The sequence below is a fragment of the Bos mutus genome, chromosome 11 (assembly GCF_027580195.1).
Source record: "Bos mutus isolate GX-2022 chromosome 11, NWIPB_WYAK_1.1, whole genome shotgun sequence".
In the NCBI taxonomy this organism is placed as follows: Eukaryota; Metazoa; Chordata; class Mammalia; order Artiodactyla; family Bovidae; genus Bos; species Bos mutus.
This window is the reverse complement of record NC_091627.1, coordinates 57,991,326-58,015,265: the sequence shown is the minus strand read 5'-3', so window position 1 is coordinate 58,015,265 and position 23,940 is coordinate 57,991,326. Positions and strand designations below refer to the sequence as shown.

General features: G+C 46.7%; 1 protein-coding gene across 1 annotated transcript in view; it reads left to right on the top strand.

Moving 5' to 3' along the window:
• Positions 1-23,940, top strand: part of POLR1A (RNA polymerase I subunit A) — an 87,183-nt gene that overhangs the window by 13,845 nt on the left and 49,398 nt on the right. Inside the window, exons 7-13 of the mRNA XM_070379433.1 lie at positions 5,221-5,307; positions 5,935-6,040; positions 6,308-6,470; positions 8,250-8,420; positions 9,186-9,308; positions 11,940-12,170; positions 19,900-20,154. Coding sequence (XP_070235534.1) covers positions 5,221-5,307; positions 5,935-6,040; positions 6,308-6,470; positions 8,250-8,420; positions 9,186-9,308; positions 11,940-12,170; positions 19,900-20,154 — 1,136 coding nt within the window. The remainder of the gene's footprint in view (positions 1-5,220; positions 5,308-5,934; positions 6,041-6,307; positions 6,471-8,249; positions 8,421-9,185; positions 9,309-11,939; positions 12,171-19,899; positions 20,155-23,940) is intronic.

Sequence of the window (23,940 nt, the reverse complement as noted above, 5' to 3'; positions counted from 1 at the left end):
TAGCTGTCCTCTCAGATCCCTGGAATAGAGTGTCTCCCACTCGGCTCTGCCCTGCTCTTAGGGGTACCTGGGAAGAAATTTGAGAGACTTAGTACTCCTGCTTTTTCATTTTTGTAGTTTTAAGTTTGTTGAACAATGCTTTCCACAGTTTATTGTGATCCACACAGTCAAAGGCTTTGACATAGTCAATAAAGCAGAAATAGATGTTTTTCTGGAACTCTTTTGCTTTTTCGATGATCCAGTGGATGTTGGCAATTTGATCTCGGGTTCCTCTGCCTTCAAAGCCTTTGACTGTGTGGATCACAATAAACTATGGAAAATTCTGAAAGAGAAGGGAATACCAGACCACCTGACCTGCCTCTTGAGATACCTATATACAGGTCAGGAAGCAACAGTTATAACAACATGGAACAACAGACTGGTTCCAAATAGGAAAAGGAGTACGTCAAGGCTGTATATTGTCACCCTGCTTATTTAACTTTTATGCGGAGTACATCATGAGAAACGCGGGGCTGGAAGAAGCACAAGCTGGAATCAAGATTGCCGGGAGAAATATCAATAACCTCAGATATGCAGATGACACCACCCTTATGGCAGAAAGTGAAGAGGAACTAAAGAGCTTCTTGATGAAAGTGAAAGAGGAGAGTGAAAAACTTGGCTTAAAGCTCAACATTCAGAAAACTAAGATCATGGCATCTAGTCCCATCACTTCATGGGAAATAGATGGGAAAACAGTGGAAGGGGACGACAGAGGATGAGATGGCTGGATGGCATCACCGACTCGATGGACATGAGTTTGAGTAAACTCAGGGAGTTGGTGATGGACAGAGAGGCCTGGCATGCTGCAATTCATTGGGTTGCAAAGAGTCGGACACGACTGAGTGAGTGAACTGAACTGAACAATGCTTTCTGGTTTTTCTTCTGAAGTAGTGAAGATTAAATAAGATTTTCCATTTGAAATATTGAGCCCAGAACCTGCTATGTTGAATATGCTTTGTGGATATTGGCCATTCATTTTTTATTATAATGCAGTCAGTGTGCCAGGGCAGAAAAAGCATCATCTGTTTTGGACACCTTGTGCCTGTGTGCATGCCAAGTCGCCTCAGCTGTGCCCGACTGTTTTCGACCCCATGGACTGTAGCTTACCAGGCTCAGGCTCCTCTGTCCATGGGATTCTCCAGGCAAGAATACTGGAGTGGGTTGCCATGCCCTTTTCCAGGGGATCTTCCCGACCCAGGGATGGAACCCAAGTCTCTTGGATCTCCTGCATTAGCAGGTGTATTCTTTACCACTGATCCACCAGGGAAGCCCTTTCAACACATGAATCTTGAGAACATATAAACATTTAGACCATAGTATAGCAAACTTGTTTATTACTTTAAGATAAATCTTTTATTTTAGACTAATTTTTAGATGTGTAGAAGAATTGCAGACATGCTGCAGAAATTCCTATGTACTTTTTACTCAGTTTGCCCTGATGAAACCTCTTAGATCACCATGGCATGTTTATCAAAACTAAGCAATTAACATTGGTATACTACTGTTAACTGACCTGCAAACTTTATTTGAATGTCACCAGTTTATCCAGTGTGTGCTTGGTTACTAAGTCATATCTGACTCTTTGTGACCCCATGGACTGTAACCTGCATTGGCAGGTGGATTCTTTACCTTCTGAGCCATTGGGAAGCCCAGTTTATCCAGTAATGTCCTCCTTATGTTGTTCCAGGATCCAGTCCAGGATACTACACTGCATTTAGAAAGTCTATTTAATGCTTAACCATTAACAGGCACAAGGATGGATTTTCCTGCACTATACATAGCCCTTAAAACAATTTTTAAGGTTGGAAACTGCTACTCTAGACTTCAGGGCACTTTAGGGAATATTCATAGATTGAGAAGAAAGGTGGTCAGAATTCTAGAGGATGACTATTTGGGGCAAATATCTAACAGGCAGCCTTTAAGTGCCTTTGCCAAACCAATTCTTTGGAGTAATTGTCACTGCAACTATGAGAATATGATGGTGCCAACCAAAATCCTGTGCTTCAGAAACAAGTCAGCAGTGGTCTTGGACGGTTTTCGGATTGGATTGGTGGTATTTAGCAGGCGTTTACTTGTTGGGCACTCAGCCTTATGCCCAGGAACATCCTGTGGCTGAGCCCAGTGCCAAGCTGGGGACCTGACCTTGTGGCCTCCATTCTCAGGGAAGGCTGCGGGTGAGGCAGGTCAATTACTCCAGGGAGAGGTGATGCAGAGGCAGGTGAGCATTTGGACAAACGATCTGGCCATGTCCTTGGTATCTAATGGGGCCATGCAGTTGGGCCTGTGGCTCAGTGGTTCCCACATACTCCTGATCTCACTAGGAGTGCTGTTAGCTTGTGAAATTCACATGTGACCAGTGTGCTATTCAAGCCTCATTATGCCTGCTAGAGTTTTCAAGTGAGACCTCTTACAGCCAAGGTGCTTCGCCCACCATAAGCCAATCTTCCCCACTGTTTGACTTCCCAACTTTTTTTTTCTTTCGTACAGGAGCTCTTGGAGCTAAACTAAATACATGTTGCAGCTGTTCTGAAGTCCTATTGAAAGAGATTTCATTTTTTTTTTAAACAAGGTCACTGGATGGTATTTTTTTCTCAATATTCATTTTTATTCATTTATTTGGCTGTGCCAGGTCTTAGTTGTGGTGTGCAAACTCTTGGCTGTGGCATGTGGGATCTAGTTCCCTGACTAGGGATGGAACCCTGGCACCCTGCGTTGGGAGCACAGAGTCTTAGCCACTGGACCACCAGGGAAGTCTCTGAGGCAAATAGCATTTTTGCAGGCTCAAAAAGTACCTGGTTAGGAAGGGTGCAGTCCATGTGAGGAGGTGGCATTCTGCAAGTCTCTTCTGACTCAAACCCAGTGAGTGAATGACCTCCATCTGCCTCAATAGGGGTTAAACTGTGCTGGGGCCACTTCCTGCACTAGCAGCTCTGAGTCAGGAGCTGAAGAGAGCTACCAGATGCGGCTCATCTTCCTCAGTTCATCAAGGCAGATTAGTGAGAAAGAAGTTTCCAGAAATGCCCACAAAATTGTCCTTTAGGTTAATGAGGTCTTTTCTCCCCACTGAACACCCATAGCTTTCTATATCTGGCTTATTCCCAAAGGTCAGAGCCTTTCTCCATTGCATTCCCCTCACTTCCTTCAACTGCATTAACTGGTTGAAATGTTTTGCTTTTATAGGAATCAAAATTTTAAATGTGTTCACTCTTGACCTAACAATTCCGCTTTTATGATCTTATCCTAAGAATTATGCATGCCCACAGTATTAAGTAGTTTTGAATTGGAAATATCTTAAATGCCTGTTAGTAGAGACTAATTAAATAAATTATGGTACATCTTATTAATTGTTTTCTAAGTTACAAATTTCTCTAAAAACTTTCCATGATGTATCTTCTGCAGTTGGTAAAGAAACCAAGTAGAGAATTAGAGGTGAATGAAGCTGGGTTTTACAAATATAGAAAAAAGCAGAAGAGTGGGGTTTTTTAAATATAAATTATCTTATAGTATTTTGAACATGTGTATTTAAGCCAGTGAAAACTTAGTATCTGCTGGGTCTTGCTGCTGCTGCTAAGTCACTTTAGTCGTGTCCAACTCTGTGCGACCCCAGAGACGGCAGCCCGCCAGGCTCCCCTGTCCCTGGGATTCTCCAGGCAAGAACACTGGAGTGGGTTGCTATTTCCTTCTCCAAGGCGTGAAAGTGAAAAGTGAAAGTGAAGTCACTCAGTCCTATCCAACTGTTAGTGACCCCTTAGATGCTGTTAATTGTTAGGAACACAGACAAGACACAGTTTCTATCCTGATAAGTGCATTAAAAAAATATTGAGTGATTTTGTGGGGAGAGGTGGGGTGTTGAGAGCCACAAGGCTTGTGGGATCTTAGTTCCCTGACCCAGGGGTCAAAGCCAGGCTCTCGGCCGTGAGAGCACTGAGTCCTAATCACTAGACTGGCATGAAATTCCCAAGCAGTATATAATTTTGATGAATGTGTTCCAAAAGAGGTTGATAGTTTTGACAGGAGGGGATACTCACCACTATACAAAGGCTGAAGTTGATAGTTTTGAACCTAGAGGTCACATTACTCACTTTCTTAATCATCTAAATGCTTGGGGCCACACCTACTGAATGTGACTTACTCTGGGGGTGGCTGATTAAAGAGTATCCCAGAGTGATCTTGGTTAATCTGAGAAATCAAGATCTATCTACTTATCACCAGCATGATAGTTGTAAGAAGAAACTGAATATACATTCACTCATAAAAATGTTCATCTTCATTTATCCATAATTCTCCTGCTGTGAACTTTTCTGGTAAAAGCCATGTACATAAAGCTATTTATCACAGTGTGACTTAAAATAATAAAAAAAATTGAGGTCAGCTCAGATGTCCAACTATTAGAATGTGGTTAAGTCACTTATAAAACATCCTCTCAGGAATACCATGCTGCAATTAAAAATGATGGCGAGGGACTTCATGGTGGTCCAGTGGTTAAGAGTCTGCCTCGCAGTGCAGGTGATGTGGGTTCAATCCCTGCTTGGGGCACTAAGATCCCATGTGCCATAAAGCAAGTAAGCCTGCACAGTGCAACAGAAGATCCTGTGTGCCGCCCCTGAGTGACCCGATACAGCCAGATAAATAAATAAAATAAAAATGATGGTGAGATACAAGCTATAAGGCAACATGCAGAGATGCTCGTAAGATGACACGAAATGAGCAAGTGGTACAGGGTGAATCCGCACCTAACACTTTATAAACCAAAGGACCAGAAAAGAATATATAAAAGTGGTCATGGTGACAACATGATATAATTGTTGGTGATTTTTTTTTCCCCCTTTGGCTCTACCTTTTAGGTTTCATACAATAGTTGTTTGGTTTTCATTACTTTAGAAATTAGGTTGTCCTAGAGATTGACTTAAAAAAAAATTTATTTATTTTAATTTGTTTCTTTGGCTGCCTCAGATCTTAGTTGAAGCATGTGGGATCTTGTTCTCCTACCCAGGGTCAAACCCAGGCCCTCTGTATTGGGAGTGTGGGGCCTTAGCCACTGGACCGCTAGGGAAGTCTGTAGAGATTGATTTTTGGTCAGATTGCGGGCTTGGAGGAGTGGGGAAAGGAATTGCTAAATCCCATTATGGAAAGAGTGTCTCTAATTGACTTACTGTGCTCGCTTACCCTCTTCCACTCCAGGAATTGAGGAAGCTCAGATGGGAAAACGAGGATACCTGACACCCTCCAGTGCTCAAGAACATCTCATAGCTCTTTGGAAAAATGAAGGTGCTGTGCCAGGCTGAAGAAACAGCCCATTGACTTCCTGGACTCCTTCACCCTGCCTTTTTATGTTTTCAAAATTGTGATTCTTGTAGCTGTCTCCTGAAACTGAACCATAGATTTGGGGCAGGCTTCAGGGTACCTTGTCATTGATATTTATAGTGTGGGAAATGTCTTTATTCCTTGAACCATGAACTTGGTGATTACTGTAACTGAGCCTGATCATTAAATGACAGCTGTGGGTGGGCATTGCTTAGTACAGTTTGACATGTGTCTTGAAGGCGCAGTGTAACTCACCTTATTTTTTTAATGTATTTTATTTGCTTATTTATTTTCATTATTGTTTTTTAATATTGCATTTTTATTTGCAATATTTTTTTTCACTGCACCATGTGGCATGTGGGATTTTGGTTCCCTGACCAGGGATGGAACCTGCACCCCTTGCAGTGAAAGTGCAGAGTCTTAACCACTGGACCACCAGGCAATTTCCTTCATTAGTTTTTATGAAGACACATGTGATCTTACTCTCCCTATTGTCCTATATTCTGGGTTTTTTGTAAAAATTTTTGTGGTCACCCTTCCATGCTCTTAATGTATAGGTTTAAATGATCTTTTGATTTATTTCAAACACAGGGTTCTTTCTGAATTACCTTTTTTTGGGACTGGAAGATGTTGGCATGGAGTCCAGGTTCAACCCCAGTATGTTCTTTCTGGATTTCTTGGTGGTACCACCCTCAAGGTAATACCCTTTCATTGGCTTTATTTCACCTGAAAAAGGTTTATGGAATAATTGAATAATGACCTCTGGGAGAGAAAGGAAGGGTCAAAGGTTCTGAAAAATAGAGCAGCAGTTCCACTCCCAGGTGGCAGGTGGTGGGACTATTTTCCTCTTCATTTTTCCTGAGTGCAGGAGGAATGTGCGTTTCTTTTGGAGCTTGGGGCGTGTGAATAGGGATGGGTAAGCGGCTGAGGGAAATGTGCACTGATTCCACATGTCCTCCTGCAGGTATCGCCCTGTCAACCGCCTTGGGGACCAGATGTTCACCAACGGGCAGACGGTGAACTTGCAGGCTGTCATGAAGGACGTGGTTCTGATCCGAAAGCTTCTGGCACTGATGGCCCAAGAACAGGAGCTGCCAAGTGAGGTGGCAGCACCCACCACAGAAGAGGTCAGGAGCTGATGCCTTAGTTCTAGCTTCCTGTGCTGTGGGTGCAGAATGCTATGGGAATGCTATGGGTCCTGGGAGATACTGGTTGGCAATTCTGCATGGTTGTGTGTGAGCCATGGGTTTGGGAGGACCGGGCAATGTCTGGGGGAAAGTGTGGGTCTGAGCATGACCCCAATGACCATGCCCAGTGACCATGATTGAGTTGCTTTGGTTTCTTGTTCTTATCTCCACAATAAAATGAGTGATCTGTGGGGAGGTTTTATCCGTGGTTGTGGTCTGGGCTACCTGCTGTCACTGGCAGTTCTGGAAAGAACCGTCTGTGGTCCTCAGGCTCTAAACCTGTCCCTACTGGGCTCTGGTACCAGAGACCCATGCCACCTAGCTCTGATTTTGGCTCTTGAAGATCTCTAGCATCAGGGTCAGGAAGGCAGTGTTGGCATTTGGAAGAGTTCCCCGCAATAGGAGTGTCAGATCTGGGGCTTAATTTTCTCCCCAATAAATGGTGGAGCTGAATTCCATTTTCCTGTTTCAGCAAACGTTTCCTGAATCCCTTTTAGTGTGCTAGGTCTGCAGTGGGTATAAAGATGAGTCAGGCACTCAGGAAGTTCTCAGCTTTAAGATTCTTTCTAGATGCAAATAGGAAGGACTGTCTCAGCTTTGAGTAGACCAGACAGGCTCCCAGGCTCCCTTCCCTGGGTGGGACCGGCCCGTCACCAGGTGGCGCCACAGTCTGTCAGGGACACCCGTGCTTGGTTACTCAGCCTTTTTGCTTGGGTTTCTTTGGTTTTGCTTAAGTTTTCTGATCTGCCTGTGTAAATGTGCTTTAAAAAAAAAATGCTCAATATGTTAGAGATATCTGCCATCTGCAGGTCCTGGTCTACTTTCAAAGAGATGGCCATAGGATTGCCACCTCCAGTGACCAAAGCTAAAGATTTCATGTTGATGTCTCTTGAAAGTAGGGTAGCCTTTGTCCAAGAAAAAAGCTAAATCTTGGCAGAAATGAGCAGTATCCTCTCAGATTCCTGAGGTCATTGCTGCCTGAAGTCACAGTGCCCTCTTTTCCATCTGATCAATAGCAAGAGTTCTTTCTTCCCATACTTGCTCCACGGCGGCCCTCTCATGAATCATGAATGCCTGGGTGTGAATAGGCATGCGCCATTCCAGGCACTGAGGATGTGCCAGTGAGACTGGTCTCACCCATTTCACAAGTAGGCGTGTGGCCCTACTTGTCAGCTGATGTCTTCAGAAGTGAATTAGTCTGACAGGGGTGCTGTCATCATACAGGGGACCCTGGGAGGCTCCTTCAGCCAGAATAGAAACCACACCTGTCTTCTCTATAACTGAGAAGTCTTCTGTTCCTCAGGATTGAGGACAGGCCCACTTTATCACCAGTGCTTTCCATGACATTCTCACTTACTGGATCCCCCTTCCATCAGCGCTGACCGGTTTCTTCTCTCTTCTGACCCACTGGGTCGAGGGACCATTTGTCTCTCTCCTGTGTCATACGTACCCAGCCCAAGGGGGCCAGTCCAGGTGGCCAGACAGTCGGTCAATAGGTGATGCTCTAGGGCAGCTTACCGCCTCATATGTTGTCGATGCACACGGACAAGATCGATTTATGAGCACTTGGGCCACAAATCTGTCAAGTTCAAAAGACATAAAGGCCAACTTCAGAGTTCATCATTTGTCAGAGCTCAAGTGAAAAAGAAAAGTGGAACCAGGCCTGACCTTCTTGAGGGCTTTCCATCACGCCCGTTTTTCTTGGTTGTGTCTTGGCAGGAAAAAGACTCTTGGATGGCTATGGACCGATCTTTTTTGAGTCAGCTTCCAGGCCAGTCCCTCACAGACAGACTTTACAACATTTGGATTCGCCTTCAGAGCCACGTTAATATTGTGTTTGATAGCGAGATGGACAAATTAATGATGGAAAAGTACCCCGGCATTAGACAGGTGAGCAGTTGGATCCCTATTGCTAGCCGAAGGGGTTAAATAATAAACGTGTTTGTCTTAAGGAAGAAAATAGTAACCATACTTGTTTTTTTCTCTTGACAGTGACTGTTTTATTTTAACCAATTGGCACTACTGTAGTTTTGGTTTACTTTTTATTTTATTATTTTTTAGTGTAAAATATGAAAGATTTATTTCAACTGTATAAAATGAAAGAGGAGTAAAAGAAGATATTAATAAAAGATGGTCCTCACTGAAGAAGTGAATGAAACTAAAATTGCAGACCAAAAAACCCAAACGTAATAAAGATGTGCATAGTATTGGGTTGGCCAAAAAGTTTGGGTTTATCCATCCTTTTTCGCCAACCCGTTACCATTATACAGGCTTGTGAATAATAGAAGTGTCATCTTTCATGCTCATGCTCAGTCGCTAAGTTGTGCCCACAATTAAATAAGGCATATATATGTTCTAGAGCTTCCCTGGTGGCTCAGTGGTAAAGAACCCACATGCCAATGCAGGAGATGCGGGTTCAACCCTTGGGTTGGAAAGATCTCCTGGAGGAGAAAATGGCAACCCACTCCAGAATTCTTGGCTGGAGAATCCCATGGACAGAGGAGGCTGGTGGGCTACAGTCCATTGGGTCACAAAAGAGTTGGACATGACTTAGCAACTAAAAAACAGCAACATATATTTTCTAACAACTTAATATTTTTAAGTCTTGATTTTTAAATTTTTTTAATGATTTCTGTGGACTTTTCCCCCATAAAGATCCTGGAGAAGAAGGATGGTTTGTTCCGAAAGCACATGATGGGGAAGCGCGTAGACTACGCAGCCCGCTCGGTCATCTGCCCGGACATGTACATCAACACCAATGAAATTGGAATTCCCATGGTGTGTGCTGTTAGGTGGCAGATGGGAGTGGCGAGGAGGGCTGGGGAGAAGGCGTGGGATCACGGTGGCTTAGGTGAAGACAGCATCTGCCTTTCCCCGTATTGAGTCCTTAGAAGGGGACCCTGAGGCCATGGCGTGGCGTTGCTCTCACTCCCTGCCAGGTCTCCAGACACCCTCCACCCACAAGAAAGACCCCTGCTCCTGGGCTACCAGGGCACAGCTCCTGCCTCTCCTCCTCCTGCCCGTCTTGGTCTAGTCATTAAACTTTCCTAGTAAGATGGAATACATGACAGAGATGAGGAGGGAGCGGGGCTTTCTGTCCCGGGTACTTGCCTGGCATCAGGAGTCAGGGCCGTGGAGGAAGGGAGAGAGCCCCAGGGAGCAGGCGTCACTCCCAGATCCTCAGGGGTAGGCGGTTTGCCCCGTCCACCCGTTAGTGTTTCCTTAGGGAGCCAGTTTTCTTTTCTCACTTCCCCACCACTTGAGGCTGCGGTACTCATTAGCAACAGCTCCTTCATCGTCTTCCTCCTTAATGGGCCTTGAGGTCAGTAATAGAAGATGGTTTAATTCACCCCATGGAGAGGCTCATTTCCTCACACACGGCCCTGCTGCCACTCTCAGGGGAGGACTGGCAGGGGGCAGAGAGCACAGCTCAAGTGTTTTGATGGCCTCCTGAGTGCTGCCTCCTTGTCCCCCAGGCACACGTGGGCTTCCTAGGCAAGGGCTCTCGTGTGAGGGGACGAGAGTCAGAGAACACCCATTCCTGGGCACTGGGGGTCTCTGCATCCGGGAGCTGGATCAGGGGCAGGGAAAAGCACTGGGAAGCCCAGTGGTGACATTCCTGAGTCTGAGGCCCTGGGAGGAGAGGCCCGTGACCTGTTCATTGCTTTCTTTGGACAGAGGAGGACAGGGAGCTCTGTTGGCTTTCGCCTCATGGTGCCTTCAGGGTCCCCAGCTTCGGGAGAGACCTTTCGTGTTGCTCCTCTTTCCACCTTCAGCGGTCTTCTCTTTCTTGGATCTGGGTTCATTTGGTACTGGAGGGACTCTGAAGTTCCCCCTCTGCCCACCTCCAGGCCTGCCCCAAGCCTAGGGCCACAGTGGCCTGTTGCTCACAGGATGGTTTTCAGGAGCAGAGCGTGTGAAACTGCCTCTTGATCCTTTGTGCACACCCTTCCCATTGAGCACTGTGGACAGGTTGTTACAGAAGCAGAGGAGGTGAAGGTTGGGGGATAAGCTAGAGACCCAGTCATGAGCCAGACAAGACTAGTGTGTCCCTGTGAAGCTTATATTCCAGTGGTGGAGACACATAAACAGATAACACAAGTAAAGGTATTCCTCGACTTATGATGGTGTGGTGGTAAGTTGAAAATGCCATATGTCAAAAGTGCATTTAATGGACCTAACCTACTGAACAGCATAGCTTAGTCTAACCCACCTTAAACCTGCTCAGAACACTTATGTTAGCCTACGTTGGGCAAAATCATCCAGTGCAAAGCTTATTTTGTAGTAGTGTTGAATGTCTCACGGAAGTTATTGAACACTATCCTGAAAATGAGCAACAGGATGGCTCTAAGTGTATGGGATATTTATGATCCCAGGGCTGACAGCCAGCAGCTGAGGCTCACTGCCCCTGCCCACCTTCACAAGAATATCACACCATGTTTCACAAGCCCAGAAAAAGACCAGAATTCAAAATGGGGAGTATGATTTCTACCAAATACATGTTGCTTTCACACTGTTACAAAGTCCGAAAAAATCCTAAGTTGGGCACAGTCTGTACATAAATACTCTGTCAGGTAGTGGTCAGTTCGTCGGCAGGGGTGGAGAGGGCCAGAGGGCGGGGAGCATTGGGCAGGGTGGTGGGGGTTGGGGCGGGGGTGCCATTCACACAGCGAGCTGGCCAGTGTTCAGCGAGTTCCTTTCCATGGGACTTCTCGAGAGTCTCTAACGTAGATATATTCCTTTTGAAGCACCAGAGGGTTTTAATATTCAGTAGCTCAGAACTCGCCTAACCAGGGCACTCATTTTTCTTGGAATGTGGTGCAGGCCTGGTGTGTCAAATGGATCACTGCCATTTTCTTATGTATCAGGGGACCAAATCAGGTTTATCTCAGGCCAAGTAAAGAGATTAAGATGCCGTGTCTGGGCTCAGGCCACCATCAATTAGTGATGACTGCTGGGGGGTGAGGGGAGGGGAATTATTGGTGGAGGAGGGTGATACTTGAGAGCAGGTATTCGCCAATTGTCTAAAGCTCATGTTCCAGGCTATATTACATCATTTGGGACCTTGAATTTATTGGCAAACTAGTAAACGATGAAATTTTAAAATAGGTTAAAAAAATTCTGCATAAATTACTATTCTGAGATAACTTTTTTGGGGCAGATTACTCTGGTAGAAAAGGAGACCTGCTCTCTTCCTTGGAGGAAGCAAGTCTGGAAAAATGATTGTGAAAAACACAGGGAGATGTTGCTTTTTTGGCTGAAGGACCTTCTTGGCTCAGGGAGCACATCTGCATTTTAGGGGAAATGCGTTGAGTCACACTGGGGGTGTGAGCATGTTGAGTCACACTGGGGGTCCTTCTGACCTTTCTCTGCCCACCCTGAACTTTCATACCCCCTCCTTGTTTCCAGGTGTTTGCCACAAAGCTGACCTACCCTCAACCAGTCACCCCCTGGAATGTTCAGGAACTGAGGCAGGCGGTCATCAACGGCCCCAACGTGCACCCTGGAGCCTCTATGGTCATCAACGAGGATGGCAGTCGCACAGCCCTGAGCGCTTCGGACCTCACGCAGCGGGAGGCAGTGGCCAAACAGCTCCTGACACCAGCTACGGGGGCCCCTAAGCCCCAGGGGACAAAAATTGTGAGTAACGGGCATATTTGATCAGGGGCTTAGGCTGCTCCTTTTGGGCTCCCCCGTGACTTCAGCTGTGGTGCTAGTGCAGGAGGGCTGTGAGAACTGTTCCTGCTCCCCCCACCCCACCCCTACCCCCCGCACCCCACAGGGGGCTGACCCCACCTGTGGGTGTTCCCTAGGGCCTCAGCACCATGAATAAAACTTCATTTGATCATCCCATGCAGGCAGCACAATTCCGGTTACATATTAGGGACGGAGAAATGCCCTTTCATTATAACTCCACTGTGATCTGCTGCCCTTAAACAGGGCTGCTCAAAGGTGGTCCTCAGCAGCAGCATTCCTGGAGCCATTTCCCAAACGCGGGAAATGCACGTTTGTCTCCCTTTCCCCCCATTCACTGCCCCGAATTAGACTCTCTGGAAATGGAACCCAGGAATCTGTGTGTTAACAAGGTCTATGGAGGGTTCCTCTGCACACTGAGAGCATGCCCTGGGAAGGAAACGTTCTGTGTCTGTGAAAACTGACTGATGTCAGCTGATGCTTCACTTTCTGGAGATTACTAGTTCTTATCTGTAGCACTATGTTAAGGGATCCCCAGGCTTTCTCTGGGCTCCCACGGAAAGAGTACAAGATCGATTAACAATGTCTGCTGAGGGCATAAGATGGGTGGGTGATATCCCTTCTGTCTGTGTCAGGTAACAACCATTCCAGCTGGGAGGGGTATAGCAAACAACCCTCAACCAGGCAAGAGTGGCAGAAATTGTTGGAGTGAAACGGATTTGGGATTAATATATGGTGACTGCCCGAGTCAGGGAGTGATGGAGTGCATCGTCCTCACCCATCTACGTGTTTGTTGGGTTTCCCCTTGCCCTCTGACATGCCTAGACCCACTAGGTTTTCTTTTTGGTGGGATCGAGCTCTACAGAGGACTATTGAAGCTTGAAGGAGCTTTGGTTGGAGGACAGAGAGGGAGAGGAAGCCTTGTCTTGGTGAGCACTGGTCCCCACTGCTCTTCACCGAGGCCTGTCCTCTTGCTTTCTCCCCATCTCACCATTGTCCCAAGGTCCAGCGGTTAACAGGCCTTGCGTCTTCTGCTTTGGCAGCCAGGGGCAGACAGATCCAGCCACCTGTTTTTTCTTTTCTTATGTGTTAAGTGACGTTTGTGTTCAGGTTCGCAAACTTATCCTGCTATTTTTTTTTTTTTTTTTAATAATTTTATTTGGTTTTGAGTGTGTTGGTCTCTGTTGCTACATGGGCTTTTCTCTAGTTGCGCCAAGTGTGGGCTGCTCTCCAGTTGTGGTACACAGCTTCTTACTGCGGTGGCTTCTCTTGTTGCAGAGCACCGGCTCTAGAGCACAGGCTCAGTAGTTGTGGCCTTTGGACTTAGTTGCTCTGTGGCATGTGGAATCTTCTGGACAGGGAATGAACCCTCATCTCCTGATTGGCAGGTGGATTCTTTACCACTGAGCCACGAGGGAAGCCCCTATTCTGCCATTCTTAAGAGCCCCATGTTTTGCTTGGAGCTATGTGAAAGATGCAAGAGAAATAAAGGTATATTTTTCTTAACTTAAGGTGAAACAAGACAACCACAAGATAACTTTCATGCTATTAAGTCAAGCATGTGAGACAGTAGGACACTTTGAGAGAAAAATTGAGAGAGGAGAGCAGGGTGGGGTCAGGTGGTGGCAGGGCCCACTGCAAGCTCTGTGTTGCACTTTGCCAGGCACCATGGACAAGCTCTTGTTGCCCTGGGGTGGACAGCCTGGTGGGAATGAGTCCATAAGTGTGTCACCGCTGTTGAGTGGTATGGCAGACATAAGGGGTTAGTGATGGAGGGTGGTGACGGAACCCACATGATGCTGAGAAGAAAGGAGATGTGGTGGGCATGCAGGGCAAGTTTGAAGTCGCCAGAAGATGACTGAGGACCAGCCTGGGGGCTGCAGGGGACCCCAGGGTGAAAGGAGGGTACGTTTCCAGGGAGAGGATGGGGTTGGGGGTTGGCTGGGTGTCAGGGCTGTAGAAGAGAGAAAATGAGAAGGAATGTGGTTTCCAGTGCAGGAGATAAAATGCTCTGGAAGGAGGTGCGTCTGGGCCCCTCTGAACTGAGGTGATGGTGGAGAACCTAAGGGCCTATCTCACGTAAAAGGTAGAAGTGTGGGACCTCATTTAGGGTTAAGAAATGTAATTATCAGGACTTCCCTGGTGGTCCAGTGGTTAAGACTCCACGTTTCCACTGTAGAGGGCACAGGTTTGATCCCTGGTTGGGAAACTTAAGATCTGACAAGTCACATGGTGTGGCCAAAAAAAAAAAAGAAATTGTCAGAGAGTTAAGCTCTTTGAGCACAAAGTAGGACAGACAGAAAGTGGGGGGACCTATGGGAGCATGAGGCAGGTGGGGAGGATGCTGAGGGAGGGTGGGCAGCCGGGCTTGCTCTCAATGCCAGCATCCGTCCCCCACCTCTAGTCAAGACCAGCCCCAGAGTACCTTTGCATCTTCCCGAGGCACATAGGACGTGTTTGTGGAATTAAATATGAAGTTTAAGGAGAGGGAGAAAGGAAGATGCGTCAGATTTGCCCAGACCGAGACCACCTGTGACCCAGGAGAGCCGTTTGAACAAAGTGGGAGGAGTTGGGCCCCAGAACCTTTGTCATCTCCAACTAGAGCAAAAGTAGAAGGCTGGTGGGGCTCCTGATGTTACTGGGATGTGATGATGAGGCACAGGGACACTTCCTTCACGTGGCCGCTCTACATCTGTGGGGTTGGAAGTTGGCTTCAGAGAGGGCAGGTTGGCTTCACTGCACTTGCTGGGCAGCTTACGAGAGGGGATGGAGATGAGTTCTGAGCTGCAGGGAAATAAGGGAGGTTGGCCTTATCTGTCTCCTGGCTGAAGTTCACATCAGCATACTGTCTCTGCTTTCTCCCCTAGCCCCAGCATCCCGTCCAGACCTCCCCTTTAGTCCTTGAACTTGCCGTGCGTGCTGGGAACACTTTGTCCTCCCCAGACTCCCCAGCCATCGCCGCTCTGTACCTCAGCAAGGCCCTCATTCCTCAGGGGAGGAGCCTACACACATTTTCAGCCAATGTGCGTGTGTGTGCTCAGTCGCCCATTTGTGTCTTGACTCTTTGCGACCCCCTGGACTGCAGCTGCCAGGCTCCTCTCTCTCTTCATGAAATTTTGTAAGCAAGAATACTGGAGTGGGTTGCCATGCCCTCCTCCAGGGGATCTTCCCAATCCAAGGATTGAACCCATGTCTCCTGCATTGGCAGGTGGATTCTTTACCACTGAGCCACCTGGGAACCTGAGAGTAAACATCTTAGGCTTTGTCAGCCACGTGGTCTGTGTTGCAGCAGCTCAGCCCCACTTCTGTAGCATGAACTGTGGAAGCCACCAGGGCAATACAAAGCCATTGGATTGGGCCGTGTTCCCAAAAAACTCTAGTTATAGAAACAGGTGGTGTGCAGTTTGCCACTTTCACACTTGCGTGGGATCCCCCTCCCTATGTGTCTCACCTCACCTCCCACCCTCATTGCCTTGTGGGGTCACTCCATGGGCCCCCACCTATTCCACTTCAAGTCCTAAACCCCTAAGGACAAGGGCGGGGTATTAGACCCTCCACTCTCCCCAGCACCCTGTGGACTGGACGGGTCCACGTTGAGGTGCGGGAGGCTCCATGGACCGAGCTGAGGATGTGGCTCCCCCAGGGCAAAGATAGGAAGGGACCTTTTGAAACAGAAGTGTTCCTTGTATCAGGATCTTGGGCTTCCCAGGTGGCTCTAGTGGTAAAGAACCCGCCTGCCAATGCAGGAAATGTAAGAGATGCGGGTTCGATTCCTGGATCAGAAAGATCCCCTGGTGGGAGGGCATGGCAACCCACTCCAGTATTCTTGCCTTGAGAATCCCATGAACAGAGGAGCCTGGTGGGCTACAGTACATGGGGTCACAAAGAGTCAGACAGGACAGTAGTGACTGAGCGTGCATGCACATATCAGGACTTGGGAACTAAGAATGATTTTTTTTAGTTTCCAAAACCTCAGTGATGTTATATGTCATGTTTATATACATAGTCAAGTATGTGTGCATTCACAGCCTACTTGTAATTTGTAAAGTAGTTTTCTTGCTGAACACCTTCCATATAGATGAGAACTAGGCCAAAGGGCTGGGTTACGTGACTGGGAGGGAGAGACCCAGGTCAGGACAGACTGCAGGTTCGATGAGAAGTGGGAGGAGTGAAGTCTCTGCCCCTTCCCCTGGCCCTCGTAAATGGAGGAGGAAGTGGCCAGATTGGCCAAGCCTCATTTCCCGGCCCAGCAATCAGCCCCAAGAGCAGCTCTTTGGCTCTGGGTCTGCTTCTGAGAACTCTGACCCGGGCACTGGAGCATGCTAATTTTCACTGTGGTATTTATTTAGAGACAAGAGAAAGGAAGGGCCTCTGGTTTGGGTTGGCAAGGGGAGCACCCTGTGCTCCAGGGCTTCTGTTTGGATTGGCTGGAGCCTGCCAGATGGGCCTGCGAGCCTTCCCAGCTGTGGGGTTTGCTTATGCCAGAGGATGTCTCGAATTTGTGAGACTCCAATCCAAGGCCCGGCCTGGCCTTTGGGGCCTGAGCCACAGGTCTGGGCAGTTCCTCCCTTGAGAAGCTAAAGAAATAGACCTTCAAAGTCAGCTCAGGCTCCATGACGTGCCCTGGGCAGACACTCATGGGAATCCTCAGAATCCAGGTCTCCTTGGAAACATGGATGTGGGGGCAAGAGAAGGATGGGTTTGGATTCCTCAGGGAGCAGAAAGACCAAGTTCCTGCTCACTGCTTTGAGGACTGCCTTTTAGAATTTGAGGGGTTTGCTCCCTGCTTCCCTGAGTTGGAGGAAACTTTCAGCCCAGCTGAGCAGAAATAAGGGGAGGCCGGTGGGTGCATCTCTTGTTAACCTTTAGCCTCTTTCTGTAACCAGCTCTCTGATCCAGCTTTATAATGTGTTTCCTCCAACCTATTACCTGCTGAGTAATTTGGGGAAGACTTGGGGTGGGAGGAGCACTCACTGAGTCTCCATAATTCCTCTGGGCTGTTGAGGGCAGCATGCGGAATGATTGGGATAGCAGTTGCCTCATGCATTTGTTGGTTTTTTGTTTGTTTTATATTTTTGGCCACACTGAGTAGTTTGTAGGATCTTAGTTCCCCAATCAGGGATTGAACACAGGCTCTTGGCAGTAAGAGCACAGATTTTTAACCACTGGACCCCAGGGAATTCCCGTGTATTTGTTTTTTAAAATAGCATCTCTGTGCATCATTTAGGAAGCCCAGGAATTAATTAAGCTGAAGCTCCAATACTTTGGCCACCTGATACAAAGAGCCAACTCAATGGAAAAGACCCTGATGCTGGGAAAGATTGAGGGCAGGAGAAGGGGATGACAGAGGATGAGATGATTGGATGGCATCACCAACTCAATGGACATGAGTTTGAGCAAACTCTGGGAGGTGGTGAAGGGCAGGGAAGGCTGGCATGCCACGGTCCATGGGGTCTCAAAAGGGTTGCACACAACTTAGCAACTGAACAACAACAAAGATGAAAGGCCTTATACTAAAATCAGCTTTGTGGGAGGAGGTGTCCTGTCAGGAGGACATGACCAATGGCATATTGATATTGGTAAAGAGCAAGAAAGTGTGAACAGTGGTTATCTTTGAAGAGTAAAATTACTTGTGGTTTTCATTCTGTTCTATATTTTCTATATTCCCCCCCACAGTAAGCATATCACTTGTGCAGTTTTTCATGCTTCCTTTAGAAATAGTTGAAGATCTTTAAAAAAATTTTTATGAAAGTGGCACACGCTCATTGTAACATGAATAGCAGTTAAGACATGTAAAGGTCCAGGTGGTGATCTTTCTCTTCTTCCATGTCCCCCTGCCCTGAGGATCCCACAGAGCAGCTCAGTAAGGATCTAAATACCTTTGTCCTCGTGTGTATAAACACATAGAGTTGGATTGGATTTAAAATCACCTCATCCTGTCACCTTAGATGGCCTTCTCTGGTGGCTCAGATGATAAAAAAATCTGCCTGCAATGCAGGATACCTGGGTTTGATCCCTAGGCTAGGAAGATCCTGGAGAAGGGAATGGCTGCCCACTCTGGTATTCTTGCCTGGAGAATTCCATGAACAGAGAAGCCTGTGTGCTACTGTCCATGGGTCACAAAGAGTCAGACGTGACTGAGCAACTGACACTAATACATCACCTTAGATGGAACCTGGATGGTTTTTCTTTTACTGAAATACATTATTGTCATTTTTTCAAGACTGGTATACATTTAAATCATCCTTTTTTAAAGGATCCCTGGCAGTCCCTGTTGACTCAGCTTCCACTTCTGGGGACCTGGGTTCAATCCCTGGTTGGGGAATTAAGATCCTGCATGCTCCATGGCCTGAGCGCCCCATCACCAAATCCTTTTTCATCATTACATAATATTCCATAGTACATACTATGATTTATCTACCGATGCCCCTTCTTTGGGGCAGCCAGGTTTTTCCCTGTTTTTGCCACTGTTAACACCGGTGCATAAACATCATTCATAGAACCTTGCATTGGCACCTTTTTCATTCTGAAAGCCCAAAGGAAATGAGTTTTTAATGTTCTAAAATGTGCTGTGAAATTGCTTTCCCAAAAGACCATGGCAATTTAAACTTGTTATTAATTTTTAAGTGCCATAAAATATTTTCCAGGAGCATTGAACTGGGAATCAAGAACCCTGAGTTTCAGTCCTGGCTTTGAAGGATGAGGTTGGGCAAGTATTTCTGAAATGTGGAATTCACATTTGGACTAACGTACTCAGATGTGGCTGAGTACGTACTCAGAAGTCTGCCAAATCCTTTCAAGCCCAGGAGTTTTATGGTTATGTGTAGACCTGCTGTCTTAAGATGTGTCCATTTCTTTTTTCAGGTTAATTCTCTGGGGAATTCAAACTCCAGAAAGGTTGTGCATGTCTGAAGAAGACAGATATTACTGGACAGGGGCCTGTAGCATCATTGACTTATCCCTCCCCTGGAGGAGGAAATGGCAACCCACTCCAATATTCTCGCCTAGAGAATTCCGTGAACAGAGGAGACAGGCGGGCTATAGTCCATGGGGTCACGAAGAGTTGGACATGGCTTAGCAACTAAACAACAGCAATAGTCTGAGCCCAGAACTAGGACAGGACTCTGCTAGGTTAGCAGCTATTTCTCAGAAAACCTTAAGGCGTCTGTCTCGTAAACCAAAGAACCCTAACCATGCCAGTTTGAACCCTACCATGCCTGGTTCTTGAATTTGGATTCGGTAGTAGGGGCCTGTTTCCTCTGCAAAGTGGCATTTTGGGATTCCCGGATGGCTCAGTAGTAAAGAATCCGCCGGCCATTGCCAAGAGACCTGGGTTTGGTCCCTGGGAAGATCCCCCGAAGAAGGAAATGCAACCCACTCCAGTATCCTTGCCTAGAAAATCCAATGGACAGAGGAGTCTGGAGGGCTGCAGTCTATGGGGTCACAAAAGGGTCGGACACAACATAGTAACTGAGCACGCACACACACTCTGAGTCCCAGAGGGGCTTAGTAGTTATTTCTCATAGATTTCTAGGGTTTCACTCTGGACTGAAAGTTCCCCTTTTATTGAGTAAAACATGAGAGAGACAGAAGCCCAGGGAGAGGTGAGCCCTTGGCATTATAGCAGTGATACCAGAGTGGCCACTGCTCAGCCCGTCCTCTGCTGTGCCCGCAGGTGTGCCGGCATGTGAAGAATGGGGACATTCTCCTCCTGAACCGGCAGCCCACCCTGCACAGGCCCTCCATCCAGGCGCATCGCGCCCGCGTCCTCCCCGAGGAGAAAGTCCTGCGGCTCCACTATGCCAACTGCAAGGCCTACAACGCCGACTTTGATGGAGATGAGATGAACGCCCACTTTCCCCAGAGTGAACTGGGCCGGGCCGAGGCCTACGTCCTGGCCTGCACCGATCAGCAGTACCTTGTTCCCAAGGTAGGTCTGACCTTGAGGCTGTTCCATGATCATCACCGGCTTCCAACTTGGCAGTTCAGGTCAGGGCCCCAGGCAGCTCCTGGAGTCAGCATGGTCTGTTAAGCAGGAGCATTTGGAGCAGAGGGTCTTGGATTCTTCCGGGTGGGGTCTTCAGCCCCCTAGTTGCTTAGAGATAGGAGGTTTCTCTCTTGTTGCCTCTTAAGATGTCAGGAGAGAAGTTGTAACAGTCATCCCAGGAAGCCGAGTTCAGTACCTGCATCTTAGGTCTTGTCTTCCAGCCTGTTTGGATTCTACAATATATCAGCCTCTGGCAAGCCTTAGCACCCCACCTATGAGGATCCCCATCGTCCTCAGATGACTTTGATCCTTTAAGATAAGGGTTTTAAGAGACAACTTAACCCCCAGGGTTTGATCCCTGGGTCAGGAAGATCCCCTGGAGAAGGAAATGGCAACTCAGTCCAGTATTCTTGCCTGGAAAAGTCCATGAACAGAGGATCCTAGCGGGCTCTAGTCCATGAGGTCACAAAGAGTCAGACACAACTGAGTGACTAACATAATCCTGAGGGTCCAGATGAAATTCCCTGCAGCCCATGAGGAATCTCTACTGTGAATCCCTTCTTTTATAAACCGTTTGTGTCACAGCGATTCACAAATTAACACACCATTCATTTGGGTTGTAATGTGGGGGTAGTAATAAAACAATAAAGAACCATGGCTCCCATTTACCAAGCACTTTTTCAAGGCTAGACACCATATGTAGCACCTTGGAGGCCTCTCCTTTTCTCCTCCCCACAGTCCTTGGAGTAGGTGCTATTAACAGCAACAATCACATGTGAAGAAATGGTGTAACATGTCCAAGGACACAGAGCTGGAATGGAAGAGGGTGGGGAGGAGGGCCCAGGAGCTCCCAGATCTTTGTGGCTTTTCTTCCTTTTCCTGGCGTGGGCCCTGCCACCCTTCCACAGAAGAGACAGAGACATCTGCACCCAGTAAGCATAGAGGCTGCTTAGAGATTGTCCCCTATCAGTTAGTGACCTCTCCTCCTGGGAATTTCTCTTCCCCTATCCCACCTGGAGAACCAGGCAGGTGACCAGAATCCCAGCATTCCAGCCTCTTTTCCTACCAGACACACCAGTGTGGCTTCCTGTAGATCCAGTTAGTTGAACATAACTTTCTTTCCCTTTTCTGCCCACCCTGGCTGGCTATTGATTAGTGAAGGGGCTGACCGTAAGCAGGAGGGGTTAAGGGGCCCACTCAGGTCCCCAAGAAATTAGAAGAAATAGTTTGATTAATTTTTACTAATGGGTTTCCCTGATGGTCCAGTGGTTAAGACTCCGAGCTTCTACTGCAGGAGGTATGGGTTTGATCTCTGGTTGGGGAACTAAGATCCTGTATGCCTTGTGGTGCAGCCAAAAAGAAAAACATTAAACAAAAGTTTTTTACATTAATAGTTTAGAAGAAATAATTATAAGGAAATTGACTAATTTGAAAATTGGCCTTTTATGTTTTCATGTAAATTACGTCAGTAAGCTGTGATGGTGGTGGCAATAAAAGCTACTTTGTCCTGAGCACTCCGTGTGCCTCAGGTACCACTCTGAGCAGTCTGCAACATTCTGGCTTAGTCCTCACCACAGCCTTAGACGGCAGGTGCAGTTTTCAGGTGAGGAAACACAGGTGAGTGACTTGTCAGCCAGTGAAGAAGCTGGGACTCGAACCTAGCACCTTTGACCCCGCCAAGCTTGTGTGCTCAGCCTCCTGTGTTCTTAGTCCCCCTTGACAGGTGAGGCTGGGCCTGGGTGAGGGTCTGTGGAAAGAAGTGACTAACAGGACTGTGCCAGTTGTCTAGCCTGCTAGAGAGAATGTCACATTTTATCACGGTGGACACTACCAATAAAGAGCAGATGGTTCATTTTTTTTGCTGGCAGAGTGACCTCTGGACATTAGCCTCATGAAGAGTTGGGGTGCTCTGAAGTGCTTAGGCCAGTGAACTTGAGTATTCACTAGACCAATGTAGACTTGATTTTCATTGAATAAGATGGAATAGGTGACTTCATTGCTCATTGCGTACACTGTGTCCTGCAAAGGGCTGGCCTATTTAATTTCAGATGTGCCTCATCACATGCTCACCTGCCTGTGAGTATAGGCTCAGAGATAGAACAAAAATAAAGTCTCATCAATAAATTAATTTCTTAAAAAGTAAAAAATGGGACTTCTCTGGTGTTCCGGTGATTAAGACTCTGAACTTCCCCTGCAGGGGGCAAGGGTTTTATCCCTGGTCTGGGAACTAAGATCCCACATGCCACCTGTGCAGTTAAAAAAAAAAGAAAAGAAAAATCAGGGAAAAAAAGGTAAGAAACAAAAACAAGACAATTCTCAGAGATGACCTGAGAATTCACTTTACTTTCAGACACCTTCTTTTGTCAGCGGTAAAGAGCTTTTGATTCTTGATAAATGTTGTGTAAGCCCTTAGTGTAAGTGCCAAGAGGAGAAATCCTATTTTTGGTGATAGTTATAAAAATGAAGGGCTTTCCAGGTGGCGCTAGTGGTAAAGAACACACCTGCCAATGCAGGAGACGTAAAAGATGTGCGATTGATCCCTGTGTAGGGAAGATCCCCTCAAGGAGGGCATGGCAACTCACTCCAGTATTCTTGCCTGGGAAATCCCAAGGACAGAGAAGCCTAGTGGGCTACAGTCCCTAGGACCACAAAGAGTTGGACACGACTGAAGTGACTTAACACACACACACACCTACACGCATAAAAATGAAGCATGTACTTTGATGGCAAAGTCCTGAGATGGCAAGAGTCAGTTTTCTTAATCCAGGAAAGCCATTTTTTGTTAATTTTTCTTGATGTATTTTATTTCCCTATTGTTTTCTTTTCTCTTTGTTCATTGTCCCATTTCTTCTCTATTTTTTAGGTTTCTTTTCCTTGACTAACCATAGTACCCAATTTAAGTACATTTTATTGTTAGTTTTATGTATTTAATAGAGTTGCTTGTTGTCTTCTTAAAATAGATGAAGGGAACTTGATCTATTTCCTTTCCAAGAAAACAGTTACACTTTTTCATTTATGTTTCTTTGTGGATTCTTCCTTTTTTCCCTTCTGTTTGTTTTATCTATTAAGGGCCACTGCTTCATGGAAAGTTTTTTTAACAAGGCTTGAGACGTACTTTCCTGACTTTGACTTACTCAGCTAGAAAATTCAAGTCACAGAATACCCTAATTCTCTAAGAATCCTGACCAAAGACATCTATTGTAATGTCGTTTTGCTGTGATGTTAAGTGGAATAGGATAGCTGACAATTATGTGGGTTTTTGATCAAGAGATAGTCTTTCTGATCCTAAGCAGATTTAGAAAATTCAGCATTATAAGTAGACCCTTAGTAAACTGCTTTAATCAGCACTCCTCCCTAGAATTCATGCTTATTGCATTGAAAGCAGTTTAGCCATATAGGTAATTTTCTAGTCATGGAAGACTCTAGACAGAAAGAGAAGGCACTGACTAGATCCTGTAACTTGTAATTATGTTCTTTAAAGAAAAAAAAAAAAAAAAAAAAGGCAAAATCTATATCTGCCCCCAAAGACTGTTATTGCTTAGTAGCTCAGTCATTTCTGACTCTTTGGGACCTCATGGGCTGTAGCCTGCTAGGCCCCTCTGTCCATGGGATTTTCCAGGCAAGAATACTGGAGTGGGTTGCAATCTCCTTGCCTAAGGATCCTTCCGACCCAGGGATCAATGCATGTCTCCTGCATTGTAGGCAGATTCTTTAACCACTGAGTCACCA